Genomic DNA, 16,118 nt, shown 5'->3' on the forward strand with positions numbered 1-16,118 from the left:
ATACATATATATGAAGGAATGAAGGAAGGAATGAAGGGAAAAAATAAATAAATATATATATATATATATATATATATTTTTTTTTTTTTTTTTTTTTTTTTTTTCCTCAAACTGAGTATTCCCTCACTGCGATGTGAGCGGGCGGACCACAACCCCACTGTGCAGATCCAGTATTTGTAAGGTACATGAAAATAGAATTCTCAAAACTTTTTTTTTTAAGTATTTATTGTGCACTTTCTTTTAATTACAAATGCAGTTTGTTATTACATACATAACTACATAGAGATTATGCAACATCTCACTATGTCGATCTGAGTTGGACCTTCATGCGATACGGTCTGGGTGTCATGGTGATCCCAAAGACCGGAGTGAAGTCCGGCTCTCCTGCATCTTCAGGCCAGATGAACTTAAACTTCCTCAACAGGGTCACCAGGATGAGGAAGAGCTCCATGCGAGCCAAACCCTCTCCAAGACACACCCGAGGACCTGAGGACATCCATTTTTAAAAATGACTTCACGGTTCAAATGCACTTTTATACGACTCGGGTCTTATATGGCGTGAAGCACTCATACCTGCAGAGAAAGGAATGAATGCCTCTGGTTGAACAAACTCCCCCTGCTCATTGAGGAAGTTTTCAGGGTTGAATTCATGAGGAAACTTCCACTGTCCCTCCTCTCTCAGCACCGACATCATGTTCTCAATGATCACAGTACCCTGAAGGGAAAACCCAGAAATCAACACCAAAAACCTATATAAAATGCTCTTGTGAAAATCTTTTCAATCAAATGCTTCTTACCTTCGGAATGGAATACCCCATCAGCTCTGTGTGTTTGGTGGTGCAGTGGAAGATGCTGAGAGGAACTACATTGGCCATCCTCTGTGCTTCATTGATCACAGCCTGCACAATATAATTCCCCCCCCCCCATGTTTTCATTTATTTCACAATACATTATTAAATGTTTTTGTGGGTCAGTTGGTAGGGCACACTTATACAATATTACACAATTTTAAGTTGTGTTTACACACAGGCACAATGAGTTACGAATATAATTTTCCCACCATTCCTGGCACATTGACATTCTTTATGTGATGTAATGCAGGTGTGTATCTATCTATCTATCTATCTATCTATCTATCTATCTATCTATATATATATATATATATATATATATATATATATATATATATATATGAGATCAGCTATGTGCTTGTATAGAAAAAGTGTTCTCTCATTGTTCATAATCATCATGTTGAATTCTATGAAGAAATCTGTGTGTAATGTGCAATACCTGCGTGTAAGGCATTTTGTATCGGTCGTCAAAAGTGACCTTCTCCTTATGCTCCAGCTCCCGGTCGATCTCTTGCTGACATCGCTCTGAGACAGCAAAGCAACATCAGAAAAAAACATTTCAGAAGGCAACTCAAGCAATGACATGACCGTGCAAAAAAAATTACAACATAATATCGGCTGAATCCTGTTTCAGATTATAGAATAATACCTGCCAGCAGAGCTAAGAAGTGTTGTCCAGGGTTGTTTATTGTGAGAAAAACAAAGATTGTAATTTCATAAGCCTTATGCAAAGCCCGACAAATTGATTTTCACTCATTTAATGGGTTCCTGCTGCTTTCAATGGCATTTGCATGGCAGGAATCGCAATTGCAGGGTCTGCACCTCAGTCAAATCATTTTTACATTTTAAATAGATAACATGTGAAAGTCTGCAAGTAAAAGTCAGTAGGCAGTTGAAGCCTATCTTTATTTGACAAACTATTAAAACTAATCCAATTTAAGTATCACCTTGAGATTCATGGACAAGATATTAACAGCTCATGTTCATATTCACCTTGTATGTGTGGGTAGCTCATCAGGTAAAGAAATCCAGCGAGCAGGGTGCTGGAGGCCGTGTCAGTTCCTGCGGTGAGGATATCGAGAGCATACGTTGTCAGTTCGTCTTCTGAAAAACACGAATCATCCATTTTCTACAAAGAGAGAAAAACATCTGATTAAGTGATATGACTGTGATCTTTGTGACGCCTGCAAAAAATTCCTACTCACTATCAGAGAGCAAGATTTTGACAAAGCACGTCCAAGAAAAAGATTCCTGAGAATTATGGCCACTAATTTATTGAAAATTACTTATTTTATGTTTCTAGTTTTGTTCAACATTTGTTGCATTTGATATTGTTACCTTAATATAAACTCCTCACTACAATTTGATTAATTTCAGCTTGTATTCTGTTTGAATTTGCATGAAATAACCAGCACTCTTTCATTAGCCATGAAATCCAAGATTTTTCATTGGTTTGAAGACTGCAAAGTATGAGGAGGAGCGTCCTTTGTAACTTTACAAATTTACAGATTACATTTTACGTGGATTAACTTGAGAAATATACTACATATTACAAACTACCAAAAAAATCCAATCAACTTCTATAACTTTTCAGATGGGAGGTTTCTATTTTTTATATGGTGAACTTGCTCTAAATATCTGGTCCATTATATCTGTTTGTCATGTTTTTTTTTCTCATTGATGTTTTCATTTTGATTTCTGCAAAGTCTGTTTTCGTATTAAATTTGAAAAATTGAATGAGAATTTTGTGTGACTATAAGTGTTATAAGAATTTTTTTTCTTCAAAAATGACTTATTATCATTGTCATTCTTACTCATGAAATGTGTTTACCATCTCACAAAATGCGACTCAACAAATTCATGCTTGGAGTTTATTCTTCTCATCATAAATCACCTTGTCCATTTCATCCAGGTAGCAGTCTGTGAAGTCTCGCGGATCTCCAGGGACTTTGGTCTCCTTGTGCTCGGTCACCAAACGAACCACAACCTTTGAAATGTTCTGCACAATACAAGACAACATTATAACAGAGTTAAAAAAAAAATTAACAATCACCGTTATTATATTCATGTGTTCATTTACAGAATAAAGAACACATACACAAAAAATTTTAATTAATGGGTTTGAGTTCAGGATTACCTCAAAATTCTCAAAGGCCTTTTTGAAAGGCAGCGGTAGGTTACGAAGTTTGGGAAAAGAGTCATAAATCTTAAAAAAAAGAAGGAAAAAAAGTTGGTTTAAATTTATTAGTACAGATTATTTCCTGGCATAAATCACTCAAGTCGTTCTCACCATCCCCCATGGTCCATGGCCTATTTTTATAGTCTCCCTGATGTAATAGACAAAAGCCTTCAGGACTTCGTCATTGTGATTGTAGCGAGAACCGAATATAATCTGACTGATGATATTAAAAGATGTTTTATGAAATAGCTCCTGTGGATTCAGGGTGTCGCCTGGAAAAAGACAGAAGAATAGTAATGACGGTGCCATTAAAATGCCCCCCGCAGGCCGGCGTGACCCCAACAGGATGGCCCACCAATGCTGTTTTCCAGAGATTTGATGGTGTGTTGGAGCTCATCGTGAATCTTGTCCTCCATCGAATTCTTCCCCATCCCAAAGTTCTTCAAGGTGGTGAGGGCAAAGCGACGATGCTCCTTCCAACTGGAGCCGTAATCTACAAAAACTACTCCTGCAAGAGGAAGGAACACAAAGACCTGATGAATAGTGAATTGGTGACTACATTAAAGGGACATGATTCTAGAACGCCTCAGCATCATACATCAAGACATTCATCAACACTAATTGTTATCTTAGATTTATCCACTTAATCATCAGCAATAATTGAAATCCTAATAAAACAAACCAGTTGCATTTTATATGAAACACCATGACTTCCATTTGAATTAAATTTTTTCAAAGGAATTTTATCTTTGAAGAGAAAACAGGAAGTTTTGCCATCCAACCATTGATGATGTCATTATGAACATTCTTTACAGTCGTTGAATTTTCCACTGTAAAAAATGATAAGGCCACTTTGAGGAAAATAATGAGCGGAAAGCACAAATGCAGTATGTAGTAAATCTAAAAAGTCTTCAAAAAATAAAGTCAAGGACGTCTACCTGAATGCTTAAGTATAGTAATGAAATACTAATATTTGCCAACTCTGCAGCCTGCAGCTATCAGAGAGAAACTGTTTTAAATTACAGTAACCTCACTTTATTGTATAATATCATTGGATATGTTTTTATTTATGCAACTGTGTTCAATTATTAATCATATTTTGAAAATAAATTACTATACTAGAAATAAATACTTTTAACTTTAAGCAACCAAGCAAATTAAAATAAGCATTTCAGATCATTTGTATACGTGTTTTAAAACAAGGTAGTTTAATCAAAATACAGCACGGAAATCCATCGAATGCCTTTAAACAGTTTGTTTTAATACTTACAAAAAAATATATTTTTAGTAAATTTTCTAATTAACCACATTTAAAGAAAACCACTCAGATTTACACATTCTTCGCAAGATATTGACTTTTGGCTTTTCAAACAAAGCGCATTAAAATTAATGTCCATAACGTAGCCGAATCTTCCAGGCGTTCTTGAACGCACCAAACAACTACGGGAAGATATTTAAACATGGCTGCATTGTGGAGTAAACACGGCAGTGTTGCAAGGCGCTTAGCAGCCGAGATTGTGAAGAGTTTGCACACCACAGTATGGTCACGATCAGATGAGGAACAAGTTTTTTTGCTGCGAGGTGAGCTCTGCCACCGAGTTCCTCCACACTGGACTAATTTGCTGAAAATGTGCTGTGATTGAACAATTTAAATAAATAAATACATAAATAAAACATTTGATGATCAAGGGATTCACCAGAAAATTTGATTTTTACAATCTTGTATTTCCAAATATTGATTCAAAAACTACAGTTGTTTTGACCTAGCTTTCTGATGAACTGGCTCCGTGTTGTTTGGTTTCAGGCATTTCAGCAGTTAGTGAAAACAGGTTTCTGCTTCTCAGTGAACAATGGAGATTAAAATCTCCAATTGCAGGAGGAGAAATGACACACGTTGGAATCCAGTTGACGCAAAAAGGAACACACAAAGAAATGCAATGAAGCTGTGAATGTTCTCACACATTATTTGCTCTACCTCGCCTCTTTGTGACATCGTTAACAAACATGTCTTGTGGTCTCCCAGCAAAGTCTGTCCCCTTGGTCACTAATGCCTCCTTTATGGCCCTCAGTCCATTGAGGACCACCGCCGGTTTGGTTCCGATGAACAGACTGTAGACATTTCCGTAAGACTTCCTCAGCTGCAAGAACACCGGGAGAAAATGTCACAAGTCTGAAGTGCAAGAGTTGTACATGTAGATTGGCATTTACTTTCAAATGGGTTGACAAATAAATAACGCAAATGGAATTTTATAACAAATAAATGTAGCAGAAACACATAGGAATATTACCAAAACACTGAAAAACATTAGGAAAGCAAGGAGGAAATTAAAAAGAGGCCAAACAGTCCATTGGGATCGTCTCCAGTGCTGAGTCAGCTGGACCAGTAACGTGTTGAAATACCTAACCTCAGAAAAGTCATATTGGATTCCTTTGTTTTAATTATTATATCATCATGCATTATTAATGCATTATTTAAATTCAAAAGAAATTCATTCGGTTTTCAACATTATCCCTTTTTTTGGTGCAAAATACATTGAAATATCCACAGTTTGTTGCATCGTCAGCATATTTTTACAAATCCACCCTGACCATTTGGCTTTGATGTTAATGCCATTTTTTTCAAAAGGTAAGTCAGCTTTCGCCTCGACACCGCTGATCTATCGGTTCATGTCTCAGTATTGGCAATTTCCTGGAAATAAATTCCAAGATTTATGGAATAAATTCTAGGTAATATTTTCAAATGTTGACACTCCTGGTTATAAATGACATTTTTGGATTCAAAATATTGAAAACTAAAACCTGAACCAAGCTTACTATGGTATGTTGTTATGGTTATAGCAACTGAACAACACCGAAACAACTGGTTGCATTTGCAAACGTTTTAAGCATCTTAAAGTCAACTTTAAGATGCAGTCAACAGTTTAGAAAAAATAACACATTGATGCACCTGTAAGCAAAGTAAGTGAAGAGAAGAATTAAGGCACAATATTTTTTTCTAAAAAAAAAAAATGCAAATGTTTGCATAAAGTGCAGAAGAGAGAGAGAGAGAGAGAGAGAGAGAGAGAGAGAGAGAGAGAGAGAGAGAGAGAGAGAGAAAAGCAAACGTCACCAGACAATGTAGGGTTTCCATACCCGCTCAAAGTCATTCAGAGGGTACTTGAGGTTCAGTTGTGTGATGTTTCCCAGTATGGGCAGGCCGGGGGGGCCAGGGGGGAAGTTCTTGGGCCTCTGTGGTTTCAGCTGAAGGAGGATGAAGAAAAGGCAGAAAAACAGTAGGACAACGGAGACAAACATCGCTGGACGGTTGGCAGGCTGTGTTTGAATGAAGAGGCTTTGCGGTTTCCCCAGTGTTAAAAGCTCTGCCTCCTCCGCTTGGTGGCTTTTGTAGTTCAGCTCTACAGGACAAGTTAAAACAGGCGACAGTCACGTGGAAATAGGGAACGGCAACTGTGTGTCCTCTTGTGTTGTTTTGCTTTTGTGGGAGTCGTACAATCTGTGGTATGCTTTGGCAAGAGAGAGAGAGAGAGAGAGAGAGAGAGCTTCAGGGGAAATAAAAAATATAAATAAAAAGACAAAAAAACAGCTGATCGCGAGATACCGGTTGTAGTTTCTCTTGTCTCTCAGCCAATTATCCACATTCCTTATTTCGTTCCATTACACACGCACATGATGTTCTGAGAGGTTAGTCCCCTCTGGGGGTAAACAAACTCTCATTGTTTTGGATTTATTTCCACCATGAAGCCCTCTCCTATTATCACTGCCCTTATTATTGTGTTTATTATTTCTGAGTCCCCACTCTCAGCTCCCAATATCCATTGTTTTGTCTCATTTCATTTCTTTTTCTTGCAATTTCAAGGATATATTTTGGCGTTTTCGGCTGTTTGTTGTTTCTGTTGATGCTCTATTCAATGGTGGGGCAAGGCAGAGCGTTGGAAGTCTCTAGGAATCATTCAGTGGCATTTGCAGGATAGACATGTACAGAATTTTACAATTTACAAAAATTACTTTTTTTTTAAAGAGAGAGAGAGAGAGAGAGAGAGAGAGAGAGAATTTGTATAGCCTTTATTCTATTTGTGAAAATGCTTATTGGGAGATATCCCAGATTATCTTTTCAAACATAGACCACATCAGAACAGGTCCTGATCAAAAACCACTATACTTAGATTTCTCAAATCTGGATTTAATCATTCAACAGAGGCTTCTTTTGCCTGACCCTTCCTGGATACCTCTGCCTCTGGTCGTGAGAATAAACTCTTTAAACTTTATCTTCGTGTCAAGTCTGCTTTTGGGTCCGCCATGTACCGTGAAAGTATGATCTGGCCAGTAATGAACTCAGTGATTCCTGCAGATAACAATCCCATGTCTACGTGCAAGAGTCACACTGTATGACATTCCAAGTTAAAAATAAAACTTGATTGGATCAGGTCTCTCCATTAAATGGTGGCTGTGTGTTTTGGAAGATGTTAAAGATGCATATGAGTTCATTGTAAATTATCTTGTTTGCAGAAGATAATTAACTTGTGTGCACAAGTTTTCTTACCGACAAAAAAGTTGGGACACCCTGCCTACTAATAGCCAGTGCTATCCACTGTAAAATACCTGGTACCTGCCTAAAATCCACTGTAAAATAATTTCAATGAGATGCTTCTTGTAGCCATCTATCACTCTGAGGAAGGTTTTTCCGACTCCTCGGTGCAGAATTCTTTCAGCTCTGAGATGTTTGAGGGGTTTCTTACATGAACACCCCTCAATAGGATCTGGTCTGGTTTGACTCAGCCATTCTAGCATTTTCTATTTCTTAGTGTTGCAGGTTCCAGTTCTGCTTCAGCTTTAGTTATTTTAATAATTTTTTATAGAAGGTCTCACAAGCAACCTCTGATACATGACAGAATGCATGGTGGATTCTATGATGGTGAGTTGGCCAGGTCCTGCTGCAGCGAAGCATCCCCAAACCATGATGTTTCCACTGCCATGCTGCACAGTCGATACTGTATGAGGCTCTTTTCCTGGAATACAGGAACATTATTTCAGATGGCCTGGTCTTTATCTACGTTATCCCTGGCAAACTTTAGTCTGACCTTCCTGTTTCTCTGAGCGAGAGTGAAGGTTTCCTTCCTTGCCTCCCACGGAAGTCAAAGTCTCTTCCTGATTGTAGATGCATGCACTTTCACTTCAACGGGAGCAAGAAGCTGTTTTCGGTCCCATGATGACATCTTCGACTTCTTCTCACACAGGGAGAACATGCAAACTCCACACAGAAAGGTTTCAAGTTACTAACCACCGTCCTTTTTACACCAAGAAATCGTTAAATTACTGTCTCGTTGACAGTGTTTGGAATAACGGCGTTAGGTAACGGCGTTATTTTTGTCAGTAACGGGGTAATCTAATTAATTATTTTTTACGCCGTTAACGTTACTGAACGTTACATGGGATGCGTTACATTGCATTGATGTCATCCAGGAGCACTCCAGGCTTCATATCCGGCTGGAGCGACTGTGAGGAGGTGGCTTAAAAACGAGGTCAGTGATTGGCTGGGGCGGAGTCGTCTTTCATGGGAGCCAATCAGAGCCCATTCTTTTACATACGTGACAGCTGAGCACACACACACCCACACACAGACACGAGAGCAGCGTGGAGCAGTCCGATGAAAACTTTTTTTTTTCATTTTTAATTTTCAAGGTAGCGATACAAGCACTACTTTAAATTCATTGTGGTCAAAGGCAAGAACGTGCATGGGAAGTGTACATTATGTCCAGGAGCAAGACTTTGTCGACATCCGTGGTGAGCAACTCAAATTTGATGAAGCATCTCACAACGACACACGCGTCTACAAAGCTTGTCGCCAAAAACACGATACCTCAACCACAGATGAGATCCTCCAACCACGAGCAAAGAAGGACAAGGGGCAAAGGCGCCCAAGCAGCAAAAGCTAGATGTTTCCCCCTCGCCTTTTCTTGTTGTTTAAACATTTACTTTTGTTGTGAACGAAATACTTGGAAGTACACGTTGTTTACTTGACCGGTTGTCTCAGGTTGTGAACATTTGATTTAATTTGATATAGAGTAGAACACACTGTTTACTTTTCATGATAATACTTGAAGTGTAAACCTCTGTTGATGTGCAATAAATATAGTTATGTACAACAACAACAAGCACCTGTCTGTCCTACTCATTTCTATTGACTTGTGAAACCTGCTAAAAAAAAAAATCTGAATGTTTTGACATACATGACAAATAAAGCTATCTATCTATCTATCTATATAGCAACTTTTTTTTAACATTAACGGAAATAGTTACTTTGATATTTGTTACTCCTTGATATTTAGTTACTTTTATTATAGAGTAATTCAATTACTAACTCAGTTACATTTTGGAACTAGTAGTGAGTAATTACTTTTTTAAAGTAGCGTTCCCAACACTGGTAGAGACACAGTCTGAGTTGATCTGTGTTTTTCAGGCCGCCTCACTGTGTTGACCTGAGCTGCACATTCATGTGATACGGTTTGGGAGTCAAAGTGACTCCGTAGATGGGAGTGAAGTCCGGCTCTCCTGCGTCTTTGGGCCACATGAACTTAAACTTCCTCAGCAGAGTCACCAGGATGAGGAAGAGCTCCATGCGAGCCAGGCCCTCTCCGACACACACCCGAGGACCTGGGGACACACGCGGCAAGTCAAACACGAGGCTCAGACTGTCTGTGCATGCCACTCTGGATGTGCTCTGATGTGGTCCTACCTGCAGAGAACGGCATGAAGGCCTCCGGTCTATAAAACTCCCCCTGCTCATTGAGGAAATTTTCAGGGCTGAATTCATGAGGGAACTTCCACTGTCCCTCCTCGTTCAGCACTGAGGTCAAGTTCTCGATGACCATCATACCCTGAAGAGAAAATGAACCAAACAAAACAACAATGAGAAATGTTGGTCTTCACCTTCCAGCCTCAGATGTTAAAACGTATTGAGCCAGTTTCCTGCTTACTTTGGGAATTGAATAGCCCATGAGCTCTGTGTCTTTGGTTGTGCAGTGGACGACACTCAGCGGGACCGTGTTAGCAACTCTCTGCACTTCATGGATCGCAGCCTGGGTGAAGAGAGTTTGCACGTGTTTGTTCTGTTTTTATGTGATGATCTGTGATCAGGGCCCCAGATATAAGGAATTTTCAAGTTTGCTGTCAGACAGGCTTAAAAAAAACCTTGCTGAGCAGACCAGTAACACAACAAATAGTTGTTTTTTTTATTTGTGATGCGGGTACCTGCATGTACGGCATGTTATGCCTGTCCTCAAAACAGACTTGATCCTTTCCTTCCAGCACCCGGTCGATCTCTTGCTGACATCTTTCTGTGAGGGCGATATAACATTTCAGAATGCACAGTGTCGGTGATTAATATTTTATATGTACAACACCAGAACTCGAGATAATATGTTGTTGTTTGTAGTTTGTTATAAACACACAAGAAGAATTGATTTAGTTAAAATCATTCTGCATGTTTGTGGTGTAAACTGAATATTATTAAAGAATCTCAAAATCTCAAAAGTGTTTTGTGTGTGCATGTGTGTGTGTGTGTGTGGGGGGGGTCAAAACATGTTCAGTCTATACACTAAGCACCTTGAATTGTATTATTGCTATACAAATAAAGCCGCCTTGCCTACTTTAGTAATGCTTTCTCGATGCTTAAAAATCCAAGTCATTCTCACTATTGTGGATGTTATTAAAGCCTTGCTATCTTCAGGTCTGTATCCCCGGGGGCATGTTTTTTTAATTGTTTCGCGTGTTGCCTGTGTATTTTTCCTTTGTGATGGCTGGCATCTAGGCTTGAGCCTCCTCCACATATGCTTAAAGTAACAAACCTCTTGTAAAGCGAATTAAAACTCTGCATTTTGAGTAGTGTTAATATCTGCTGAACATTATTAAGATGCAATGTAGTTTTCCTTCAGGTGGTCAACAATTTCACAGTCTCCTCACGTATTGATGTATATTCCTACATTTTTAACAACAAACACACTAATAAAGGATCTTTAAGTGCACTGCTATGTTGGTGTATTTCATACTAATAAAAAGTATTTTTCAAGTAACATCAAACATTACATCAAGCAGCACTAATATCAAAAGCTAAGTCTACGTATCCAGGCGTACCTTGTACGTGGGGGAAGTGCATCAGGTAAAAGAAGCCAGTAAGCAGAGTGTTGGAGGTCGTGTCAGTCCCGGCAAAATGAATATCGAGAGAGTACATGATGAGCCGATCTTCTGATAATGAAGACTTGTTTCCTTTCTAAAAAGAGAAGCGCTCACGTTTATACCTGCATCTTATGGATTAACAGTGTGAACACGTTTAGGTTGGGATGGATTATGGGTTATTTAAACTCAGTTTGCCACGCCATCTCTTTTCACACTTGATCGTACCTTATCCAGTTCGTCCAGGTAACAGTCGAGAAAGTCTCGTGGCTCTCCGGGGACTCTTGTGTTTTTGTGCTCGGTTAACAACTCAATTGCAAGATCCTGAGCAGTCTGAAAAAAAAAACCAAACAAACATTTGTTTTATTCTTGACAGCTGTCAAACTAGATTTATGTGTTGATATATATATATATAAATATATATATATATATATATATTTTTTTTTTTTAACATTACCTTAGCATTCTGAAAGGCCTTTCTGAAGGGCAGTGGAAGGTTACGGATCATAGGAAATGAGTCATACAGCTGTGAAAAAAAACAACCATTTTATTTGTATGCAAAAACAAAATTGCATTCCAGTGTGAGATTTACTTGGTAAGCATTTGCTTGTTCATGTTAGGATGGTGGCGAGACTGAACCCTCCTTCAGGCCCATAAAGAAGCTGTTTCTAAACTGGTTTGCACTCCTTTAAATATCACCAGATGTCACAAGGCTGCAACGTTTCATCTACAAAGAAGCTGTCAGTATTGCATTTGAATATGGTCGGAAAACTATAATTACACCTTCGACAAAAGGGTTGTTAAACGTAATGTCACAGTCCAGAACTGGCCTGGCAGAAGAGTCCATTGAGCTACAAGGTTTTTGTAAGACATCAAATAGAGAGTTCTCAAGTGAAAATGCAAATCCTTCTTAAAACTGCTCCCAAGGTGGAACTTCCTAAACATGCTCCTACTATTTCTATGTAAACGTAGGAAAATGCAATTTTTCTGAAATACGTAGTAAATAGTTCTCTTACCCTGAATACACTAAAGAGGTCTAAAACAAATAGGCAAAACAATGTTGTTGTGTAAATGGGGCCTGACAGAGATCGCTTCATGAACGGGAACTCACCACTGACCACGGTCCACTGGATAATTTGGAGTTCTCAGTAAAGCACTGAACTATCACTTTGATGAAATTGGCGTCGTAATCGTAGCGCGTACCGAACAGAACCTGGCAGATGATGTTGGAGGCAGCGTTGTGAAACATAACCTGGGGACTGAAGGGCTCACCTGTAAACGGCGCAATGTCGACTCAGTTATGACACAGTATTGAGCAACAGAGAAAAAATATTGGACATATTAACATAAACTCAAATGCAGTTTCATGGAGGTTGGCTTACCGATGCTCTGCTCCAGTGTTTTCACAACATATTTTATCTCTCCGTGAATCCGGTCCTCCATTGAGTTCTTACCCATCCCAAAGTTTCTCAGGGTCATCAGAGCAAAGCGGCGGTGCTCCTTCCAGCTGGGGCCATAATCAGCCAAAATCACTCCTGCAATGTTTAAAGCAAAAGAGAGACACTTCTTTAATGTGAGCACATATTTCTATACCCTGGGGGGAGAAGTGTCCAAACTCTACCTCAGGCCGACTGTGACCCCAAGTAAAAAAAAAAACATGTGATAAGGGCTCTCATCAACCTTTTACACCTTCAACAAATTCACAAATAGAAATACATCTTTTCATGAAGTTATTTAGTTTCTCGGTCCAGTTAAAGTCACTATACTGACTCAGATGTCTACTGCTGTTGCATTGTGACAATGTCAGCAACATGAAGACTATATATTCTCCTGGGTTACACGGGCTTGGTGCGTCATATGCAGGGTCTTCATCTGATGAAGGGAGCTGTACCTTTCCTCTCGGTGACGTCATTCACAAACAGGTCTTGGGGTCGTCCAGCGAAGTCGGGGCCCTTGACCACCATGGCTTCTTTTATAGCCTTCACTCCATTGAGGAATACAACTGGCCTCGGGCCGATGTACAGACTGTAGATGTTTCCATACGACTTCCTCAGCTGGGCATGGACAAGAAAAGTGTTTTACTTAACTCTCGCATCAAGCCACATTTAATTATCGCTTAATAAAGCAGAGAAACATACAAAAGAAATTTGTTTTAAAACAAAAATATCCCAGATTTAAGTCAATTGTCCAGAAATGAACATAAAGTAACAATAAGAATAACATTTTTCAAAAATATGTAAGTCATTCTTTCCAAGCATCAGAATCTATGAGAGTACTTTCTCACCTTCTCAAAGTCTGCCAGAGGATTGTCAACGCTCAGGCTCAGAAGGTTTCCCAGTATAGGCAGCGCAAAAGGCCCAGGAGGAAAGTTCTTGGGCCTCCGAGGTATGAGTTGAAGCACAAGAAAACAAACGCAGACCAAAATCAGCACAGCTGAGACGAACATGGTTGAAAGGACTGGGCTAAATTAAAGAGGCTCTCTTGCTCTCAGAGGCTAGTTCAGATGAGTTCAGCTCCAAGCACCGCCTCTACCCTTTGTGTACTTTGGATCCCCATTCCTTAGGGGAAAAAGTGAGGCCCAACCTTGAACGGAAGTGAGTGTTGATCAAGAAACAGCTGCTTTTGAAAACTGGCAATGGTGGTTTCTTGGATACTGTCCAGAGAAATTCCCTGTAAAAAAAACTTACAAAATAAAAACAACTCAGGGAGACAGAATACACAGGAATCAGACCGAGAACAATTTGAAAAAATGTAAGACAATTTTATTACATCATTCCTGAAAGAAGAGACAATGAGGCTGGATTGTTTTGGGAAAGGTCTGCCTTCTTGCACTGCAGTGTTGACACAGGTCATACAGGAAAACTCAAGACTGCAAAGTTCCACATCATTATTTATGAGACAAAATAAGATTTCCTTAACAGAGACCATTTTGAAGTTTTTTAAATGATTTATTTGAAGATACTTGAACTATCCTTTGTAATTATAAGCACATTTATTGAAGGCAGTCGTGTCAAACATGTGGCCTTGCAAGAGGAAACTTGCCAGCTGTGAGCAATTATGACATCACCTGCAATGTATTTGTTTGGCCACCAGGAGTGCTCAAGGGTACAATTGATCTTGTTTCCCCTTTAGTCTGTGAACTTTGTAGTGAGTCATTTCAGGTCGTCAGGATTATTACACTGATGTAGAAGTGTGCCTCCACTAAAGATCCTTTTGACAAGTTATTCTGATCATGATTTGAGCTATCAAGTTTGTGTTCCAGCTACATGATTTATGTCTTTGAAAATGTAAATATATCATGCCAAACTAAAACCTGAACCAAGCTTACTATGGTATGTTGTTATGAGGTAATAGCAACTGAACAACACAAACAATATCAACAAAAATGCATTTTCTTACCGACAAAAAAGTTGGGACACCCTGCCTACTAATAGCCAGTGCTATCCACTGTAAAATACCTGGTACCTGCCTAAAATCCACTGTAAGATTATTTCAATGAGATGCTTCTTGTAGCCATCTATCAGTCTGAGGAAGGTTTTTCCGTCTCCTCGGTGCAGAATTCTTTCAGCTCTGAGATGTTTGAGGGGTTTCTTACATGAACACCCCTCAATAGGATCTGGTCTGGTTTGACTCAGCCATTCCAGCATTTTCTATTTCTTAGTGTTGCAGGTTCCAGTTCTGCTTCAGCTTTAGTTATTTTAATAATTTTTTATAGAAGGTCTCACAAGCAACCTCTGATACATGACAGAATTCATAACGGATTCTATGATGGTGAGTTGGCCAGGTCCTGCTGCAGCGAAGCATCCCCAAACCATGATGTTTCCACTGCCATGCTGCACAGTCGATATTGTATGAGGCTCTTTTCCTGGAATACAGGAACATCATTTCAGAAGGCCTGGTCTTTGTCTACATTCTCCCTGGCAAACATTAGTCTGACCTTCCTCTTTCTCTGAGCGAGAGTGAAAGTTTCCTTCCTTGCCTTCTTACCACCGCCGAAATGAAAAACAGTGACATGTTTATATTTGCATCAATATGTAAATTAATCATGACAGATAAATAATGCACATGTCACTTAAACAGTTAACAGCGATGTATTTAATTTTTGACAGATGGATAAAGTGTATGTGTTCGATCAGAACTTAATTCAGATGTCTCACTGACGACCCATTCTCTTCCCTTATTTTTGGCCAGGATCTCCTTCCCTTTTAGCTTCAGTTCACTGCTTGTGTTTATTTTGGTTTCTTTAATCAACCCCTATAATGAAGCAACCTGGACTTGTGGCATTCCTCTTCCTTCGTATGTTGTCGACTCAGTTCAGCCACTTTTTTTTTTTTGCATTTATAAGACAGATCACATTATCAAACTTTGACCGTCACAGAAAAATGCTCAAGTTGTCCCTCTCCTCTGAAACACTCAGCTTGTCACAAACCATAGCAACTAATTAATACAAATTAATTATTCATATGTTTGTGCCATTTCAATTCAAGCGTTGTGTTTATAATAATGAGAAATCCCCAGCAGCAGTTTCTCTCTGAATCAGAGTGTTTCTCTTTGCAACATGATGACAAATATAAAACAGGTTTCTACTCATGCTCAATAACAGTTTGTCACTTTTATGATACATTCATGTTACATTGTTTCATTGGCACAGCTTTAAATACAGACTCCACTCTAATGAAGGACATTCCCTAAATTGAAATAAATTACATGTATTTTGTGCACACAATACATTTTTTATATTCATTGGTCGCACCTATACAGAGCAGCGCTCAGGGGGAGCAAGGGTCTTGCTCAGGGACCCCCAGTGCATGCTTTTGGGAATGTGGAAGGAAACCAGAGTACCCAATGGAAACCCACGCACACACAGGGAGAACATGCAAACTCCACACAGAAAGGCGCCGGGCCATATTTGAACCCAT

At 39.2% G+C, this 16,118-nt stretch overlaps 2 protein-coding genes across 2 annotated transcripts; both read right to left on the bottom strand.

Annotated features, from left to right (window-relative positions):
* Positions 1-301: 301 nt before the first annotated feature.
* LOC308136150 (cytochrome P450 2F2-like) lies at positions 302-6,392 on the bottom strand (the record flags this gene model as incomplete). Its single annotated transcript, XM_080504381.1, has 11 exons — positions 6,163-6,392; positions 5,006-5,168; positions 3,386-3,538; positions 3,142-3,302; positions 2,989-3,057; positions 2,746-2,850; positions 1,845-1,980; positions 1,291-1,376; positions 798-899; positions 574-715; positions 302-486 (listed from the first exon to the last, which is right to left on the bottom strand). Exons 1-11 carry the CDS (start codon positions 6,322-6,324, stop codon positions 302-304), a joined length of 1,464 nt encoding a protein of 487 aa, XP_080360507.1. The 5' UTR covers positions 6,325-6,392.
* A 3,047-nt stretch (positions 6,393-9,439) lies between these two features.
* Positions 9,440-13,645, bottom strand: LOC308136148 (cytochrome P450 2F2-like; the record flags this gene model as incomplete). Its single annotated transcript, XM_080504379.1, has 11 exons — positions 9,440-9,681; positions 9,764-9,905; positions 10,005-10,106; positions 10,279-10,364; positions 11,161-11,296; positions 11,428-11,532; positions 11,657-11,725; positions 12,311-12,471; positions 12,582-12,734; positions 13,091-13,253; positions 13,484-13,645. The coding sequence occupies 11 exons, from the start codon at positions 13,643-13,645 to the stop codon at positions 9,494-9,496; spliced, it is 1,467 nt and encodes a 488-aa protein (XP_080360505.1). The 3' UTR covers positions 9,440-9,493.
* Between the last annotated feature and the right edge of the window lie 2,473 nt (positions 13,646-16,118).

The sequence above is a fragment of the Blennius ocellaris genome (genome assembly GCF_963422515.1).
Source record: "Blennius ocellaris genome assembly, chromosome: 11".
NCBI classification, from domain to species: Eukaryota; Metazoa; Chordata; class Actinopteri; order Blenniiformes; family Blenniidae; genus Blennius; species Blennius ocellaris.